Here is a 7,212-nt window from a genome sequence, read left to right as displayed (position 1 = left end):
CACCATTGTACTGCAGGATAGACCTTGAGATAATCTTTTTAGCTATGGATCGAATTCCACTCTTCCTCAATTTTTCATTTCCACATAGTATATCATATGATTGTTTGACTCAAACTTGCCAATGTCAGTTTCTCTCACCTCACTAATACCTAGAACATATTATACATTCTGTTAATTGATCTTTATACATGCCATTTCATTTTTTACACCGTCCAATTTTCCTCCAATCAGAACACTGAACACTGTGACAGTGATGTGACAAATGTGATCATGATTACCCATGGTGGACAGTGTTTGGTGGAGCACCCAGATTAAAACAGAATTGGAAGCAGGAGCGACATCCACTTCCAAAATAGCTTGGTTCCAGATACTCTAAGAACATGGAGAAACGATGAAAGTTATACAACTGTTCAGGTCTTTTGTTCATAGGGTTGCTGTGAGTCGTCTATGACTAGACAGCACTTAACAACAGTTATGTTTCCAGTCCTTGGAAAATGACATCATGTTGAGAGAAGTGGAAGTTCAGAGAAGAAAAGAAGATCCTCAACATGATGGATTGATACAGTGACTACAATAATAGTCCCGAATATGTATGGGATTGTGAGGACGGTGTAGGATAGGGCAAGGGTTAGGTATACTGTTCATAGAATTGCTATGAACATAGAGAGAGCTCTGTTGGCCCAGTGTATACAAAGTTATGCTACCAAGCCAAAGGTGCGTGGTTTTAATCTGCAGCCCTCAGGCCTGGTTTTAATTGAGTTTAGTCAAACATTCTTCTAGGTGGTATAGCACTGGTCTGTCAATTGGCTGTACAGAGGTAACTCTGGCTGCTGTGATGCTAAACACTGTGACAATGATGTGTCAAATGCAACAATGGTTACCCATGGTAGACAGTGTTTGGCAGAGCCCCCAGATTAAAACAGGCTTGGAAACAGGAGTAGCATCCACTTCCCAAATAGATTACCTCTAAAAACTCAATGAACTTAGAGAAATGATGAAAGTAATACATGTGTTCAGGTCTTTCATTCATAGCGTTGCTATGAGTCATCTACAACTTGAGGGCACTGAACAACTACAACAACAATGTTCCAATTTTAATGGATGTATGCAGCTATGTCTACTCATTCAAATCCACCAATGCTCCACAGAATAAGAATGGGTAATCTCTTCCCATTGGAAGGAGGATTGGCATCCACTTCCATAATAGCTTGCCTCTGGAAACCCTATGAACCTGGAGAGAGGAAGAAAGGCACCCAAGCATTAAGGACTCTCCTTCATAGAGTTGCTATGAGTCGCCTGTGACTCGACGGCACTTAACAACAACAAAAACAATCTCTTCCCATGTGATTTACTGCTTCTGAAAACTTGTTGATGGTTCAGCTATAGGTCAGTCTGGGCACTGAGGTACAAAATGACAACAGTTTTTCATAAGGTTTTTAAAGACTGGTTGTTACAACAGATCCAACAGGCAATACCATGGTAGATGGCAGGAAGATTGACATTGTCAATGCTTTTTCTTACTTGGATCCACAATCAATAATCTTAGTATCAGCAGTCAGGAAATGAAAAGATGTGCTATATTGGGCAAGTCTTCCCCAAAGTGATTAAGAGTAAAAATGTTAGTTTAAAGTAAAGGTGCACCTAATTTTCCCCATGGCTTTTTCAATTCCTTACTATACATCTTAGTGTTGGACACTGAGTAAAGAAGAAAGAAAAATCAATTTCTTTGAGTTGTGATAATGGAGAAAAGAACTAAATATCCTCTGGTCTGCCAAAAGAACAAACAAATATGTCTTAGAGAGAGGGAAGCACGGATGCTCATTATAGGAATGGATGGTGAAACTTCATCTAGAGAACTTTGGACAAGGTGTTATGTGGGGCCAGTCCTGGGGAAAAGACATCATGCTCAAAAAAATGAAGAGTTGGTGAAGGAGGGAAAGACAGACTGAGACAGTGACTGTAATGATGGACTCTAGTATAGCTGGAATGAAGGTGATGGCACAGGATAGAGCAGGTGTCAGATTTAACATTTGCTATGCATCAGAGAGTTGGACAGTGAATAGGATTGATAGAAAGAGAATTGATACCTTTGAGCTGTGGTGCTGCAGAAGAGCATTGAATACACCATGGACTGCTAGGAGAACAAACAGCTTTGTCCTGGAGAAGGTGAAGCCAGAATGCTCCTTGGGGTCAAGGATTATGAAGCTTCGTCTGACATGCTTTGGGCATGTTGCAAGGAGGGACTGGTCTTTGGAGATGGACATCATGTTTGGGAGCGTGTAGGGGTGGCGAAGGAGAGGAAGACCTTTGATGAGATGGATCGATTCTGTGACTGGAGCGGCGGGAATAAGTGTGTTTGAGATGGCTAGGCTGGCATGGGATAGAACAGCATTTAGAGCTCTTGTACATAGGGTCGCTATGAGTTGCAAATGACTCGATGGCACATAGCAACAGCAACAACGAGTTGTACTCAATAGCACCTAACAACAGAAAGAATGCGTTTTTCTTCATATATTCAGGTTCACAACATAATGAAAATAGGTAGCTGCCATTAAAAAATTGTTTTTAATATAATTAAATCTTGAACATTGAATAGAACTAAATTTGGGGGAGCTCTGGTGCCCTAATGTAAGGAGTTGTACTCCTAACCTAAATGCAAGACTGTTTCAGATTTATTAGCTGCTCAAGCAGGAAAGAAGTGAACAATGTCCCCCTGAGCAATTTACAGCCTCTGACAACATGCTGGAGTACCAGCTATGACTTGGTTGCAACTTGATGAGACAGAACAGAGCTAAGTTTATATTACGATGAAGAAACAGTTAATTTTTAATGCCATCATTTAAATGCAGGTATGGTGATTTCCTTTTGCACAATTTACACTAACTCTAGGAAGATTCCTATTCCTCCATTGTTGTTGTTAAGTGTCATCAAGGCAGTAGAGGACTCATAGCAACCCTATGAACAAAAGACCTGAACACTTGAATAACTTTCATCGTTTCTCCACATTCATAGAGATTCCAGAGGCAAGCTATTTGGGAAGTGGATGTCACTCCTGCTTCCAAGCTTGTCTTAATCTGGGAGCTCTGCCAAACACTGTCCACCACGGGTAACCACTATTGCATTTGATAATCAGCTCACAGTGTTTAGCATCACAACAACCACGAGTTATGTTTGTACAGAAAATGGACAGTCAATGCTATACCACTCAGAAAGATGTCTGACAAAAAACAATTAAAACCAGGCCTGAGGGCTGCAGATTAAAATCATTCACCTCTGGCTTCGTAGCATAACTTTCTATCCACTAGGCCAACAGAGCTCTATGTTGTTGTTGTTATTATTATTGTTAAGTGCCATCCAGGCGTAGTTGATTCACAGCGACCATATGAAAGGAAAACCTGAACACTTATATAACTCTCATCATTTCTTCACATTCATAGAGTTTCCAGAGGCAAGCTATTTCGCCACTCCTGCTTCCAAGCTTGTTTTAATCAGGGAGCTCCACCAAACACTGTCCACCATGAGTAACCATTATTGCATATATTCATTAAAATATTTCAGATTTTCTCTCTCCAAGGTATATTCACAAGTTAACTTCCTATTTGAACTCTGAGAGAGGTACATGATCTTCCATTTAGTTAGACCGACTTAATGGTTTTATAAGTAAGATAAGTGCTTTAGTTTCATTTGATCAATATGTATGTATTTCCACAGTGCCTGGTTTTTCCATTGGAAAAAAAGACTGAAAGATAAATGATATAGTAATTTGTTACTTTGCACCATCTAGTGGATTTCAATGACAACTACGACACTAGTCTAAATGATCAAAAGTTTACTACATGAGAAATCTTCACGCAAATCCCTAGGAATAACAATTCCTTAAAAAAAATGCATTTAGGAACATACCACAAATTGACTTTATTTTTGTCCCCTTAGAGCAAATCAATAGAGTGTAGGTAATGAAAACATTAATGAATGTTAAAATGTCAATGTTAAACTGCGAAAAGGTAAGTAATAGCCTTGCAACTGCAATCAGAAATGATAAAAGTTGAATCCATTTTTGTTCCTCCCACCCACTTCCACACAGTCCAAAGCAACCAACGTACTGAAAGCAGCTGGGAGAGCCAGTGAGCAGCCAGTGCGCAGGCGCGCTGAGGAGCGGAAGCAGAGAGGCGGGTCTACGCCCGGAGCAGCGAGCGGAAGAGGCTTGGGTGGCCGCGAGCGACGTTGGTCGGTGTCTGGTTTCGTGTGTTGGGGCAAGCCCCCGTTCATAACCCCGCACCCTTGGAGACACAAGGCAAACGATAGGACTTGAGATTCTGCAACAGTCGCGGCTGCCGCTGCATTGTCGCCACTGCCGCGGACGCTACAGCTCCCGCCGAAGAACGCTGCCCCGAGAGGCCTCTGGGCCTAGGCGCGCCTGCGGACCCAGAGGTGTTGCTGCTTCCAGTGCTGCTGTGAGTAATTCGAGCACCCGGGCCACAGTCGTTTACAAATTAAAATGGAGGAGATTTCATTGGCTAACCTGGATACTAACAAGCTAGAGGCCATCGCTCAGGAGATATACGTAGACCTGATAGAGGATTCTTGTTTGGGATTCTGTTTTGAGGTTCACCGGGCAGTCAAATGTGGCTACTTCTACCTGGAGTTCGCGGACACTGGTAGTGTGAAGGATTTTGGCATTCAGCCAGTTGAAGATAAAGGAGCATGCCGCCTCCCTCTTTGCTCCCTTCCCGGAGAATCTGGGAAAGGGCCTGATGAGCAGGTGCAGCGCTCACCACCGGAATTCCAGTAGCTGCAACAGGAGAGAGCCTGGAATGACCAGGACAATAGCATAGCCTAGTCCTGTGGCTTGGAGAAGTAAGCTAGATCGAGAAAAGGAAAAGAAAAAAAAAATAAAAATCACAACTCCCCTTGAAGATCTTAACCTTTTAAAAAAGAAACGAAACCAACCAGGAGAATTTACCAGTGTAGATCAATTCTGAGTATACTTCTTGGAACCAGCTCTGAAACGTTGGACATGAGAAGGAGTTGTATATACTGCCTGTTAATCTTGTTGAGTTTGAACTCTGAACACCAGGATGTACACTAGGTCCCTGTGCTTCTCACAGTGCACAAATGAGTGTCTGTGTGCCCAGAGTACAAAGCTCTTTGATTTCTTAGCCTCTGATGCCAAGGGCTTACTGGATAACTGACAATATGAGCATTACAAATCAAGCCCTAATCAATGGCCTTGGCTCCCATGAAAAGAGAAGGCCAAAACCACTTGTTTCTGAAAGATCCAGTGTTTACAAGAACTTCGCTCACTTGGAGACAGTTGCTACCCTTTGGCTCAATGGAGCCACCTTTCCTGGCCCCTACCTGTTGGCATAGGCCTGACAGATGGTCAACACCTTAGTTGTCCAGATAGGCTAAGATAAAATTATCCCCTGGGGAAGTAACGGGGGGGATCTGAAACTATGCACGATTTCTCAAACTGCAAGACTCATTCCTGGATCTGTTATTCTTGGACATAGTTTGATTTAACATTTTCGCACTCCGAATTACTAGTTACTCAGCCAGCCCGTTGGTCTGACTTGGTTACTATTCCAGATCCACGACCTGCTTCCCTTTCCAAGGGCAGCACCAAGGTATAGAGGAGCAGTTTGACCTTGTGTGAGCCTGTGGTTTGAAAGCTGAGCCCAATGGGGACTTCGTCCAACTGCCCTCAGTAATGTGAATGAGTTTGTGCTAGGAGCCAAGGAGCAAGACTGGATCATCTCTCCTGTGACCGTGTGTAGAGTCAGCCGTTAAACATTCTGCTCCTTGGGTAATTAAGTGGGCTGTGTTGAGCATCTAAGCTGTCCCCACCTCTGTTCCCTCACTTTTTACTTAATCATATTAGTCCTTGACAAAAGGAGCTTTCCTTTGTTGCTAAAAAAGTCAGGAAAGGACCTCTAGGGCTCCTTTGTCTTCAGAGAATGGGGTGAGAACATTTTTTAGACAAGAATTACATATCAAAATTACTCTGTACTAAGAGTTGATTAAAGGGAATTCTGGTGGCTTAATAGTAAGGAGTTTCACTGCCAGCCCAAAGGCATGGGGTTCTGGTCTACCAGTTGCTACATGGGAGAAAGATGGACAGTCTCCTCCCATGCAGTTTACAGCCTCTAAAATCCCTCTGGAGGGTCTGCTATGAGTCCTTTTTGGCTTGATAGCACAGTAACTAGAGCTGGTGAAGTGTAGAGGCCTGGAGCTCCAAGGTTAGCAGGAATGGTGCTGCTTCATTTGAACTGTTTTCTTACCTCATTCTGTGCCCCAATAAGGGGCCCACCCTCTCCCTTCTGACTTGGTCCCATGTTTTCCCTGTCCCCTTCTCTATTGCCTATCTGGTGCAGCCCAAGTTCTCACATTGACTGTTGTAATTTTCCTTGATAATCCTTTCTGAAGACTGTCCAGTTTTGCTTTAAGTGATCTCTCTTGAAAGTTTCATTTCTCCCTGTTCTTAACAAGAACTTCGGAAAATCTTATGTTTCCCCCTGTTGAGCTTGGATTAGGAAGATAATTTCAGCACTTGAAAAACAGTGCCATCCCTAAGCATTTCTCCTTTATAAGATTGCCTTTCTAATTTGCTCACCTGCTATAACTGACTTCATTAGAAGTTAAACCTTCAAACCTCCACTATGACACTGCCTCTCTTAGGACCTATGCAGAAGGGCAGTAAAAGCTGACTGATAGCACACAGGGATGGATCTGGTTCTGATTCAGTCTCCTAAGCCCCTGCTGTGCATTTGTGTTTTGTCCTTTCTGAAGAAAATAATATGAAACATTTGAACTGATTGGTTTATACACTTGAAGTGCCAGGAAAGCTGAAATGAGCCCTAAAAACTGTTAATGCTTGCTTCAATTTGTCCTAATCAAAGTTGTAATCTGGTTATAGATTTGGTTTCAAAGAACTATGATAGTCCTTAAAATGTTAAGCCTTAGCAGAAGTTAAAATATTTTTGAGGCCTAGATTTTCTTTGCCCTTCTGTAGACTTCAAAGGGATACAGAAGAAAAGGAGGATTTTATTGAGACTCCAGCTTAACTTTCAAATGATGTTATGGAAGCAGGTTGAAGGTAAGGGTTTTGATCCATTCTTCCTTCAAAGAGGGAGTCTAGAGCATAACATGGCTATTTCCACTTGATTTTTTTCTCCTAATTTTGGTTGGAGGAGAAAGAAGAAAAATAGTTTT

General features: G+C 42.3%; 1 protein-coding gene across 1 annotated transcript; it reads left to right on the top strand.

Annotated features, from left to right (window-relative positions):
• Positions 1-4,498: 4,498 nt before the first annotated feature.
• LOC102850236 (putative ataxin-7-like protein 3B-like) lies at positions 4,499-4,792 on the top strand. The gene has a single exon (XM_006882564.1). The coding sequence runs from the start codon at positions 4,499-4,501 to the stop codon at positions 4,790-4,792; it is 294 nt and encodes a 97-aa protein (XP_006882626.1).
• Positions 4,793-7,212: the final 2,420 nt, after the last annotated feature.

This window comes from Elephantulus edwardii, unplaced genomic scaffold (genome assembly GCF_000299155.1).
Source record: "Elephantulus edwardii isolate Elephantulus edwardi_28Jun2011 unplaced genomic scaffold, EleEdw1.0 scaffold00021, whole genome shotgun sequence".
NCBI classification, from domain to species: Eukaryota; Metazoa; Chordata; class Mammalia; order Macroscelidea; family Macroscelididae; genus Elephantulus; species Elephantulus edwardii.
This window is presented reverse-complemented; position numbering and strand designations above follow the sequence as displayed.

What these genes read in the sequence shown, in the direction of transcription:
- LOC102850236 (XM_006882564.1), top strand. Translation starts at nt 4,499, where the DNA reads ATGGAGGAGATTTCATTGGCTAACCTGGATACTAACAAGCTAGAGGCC.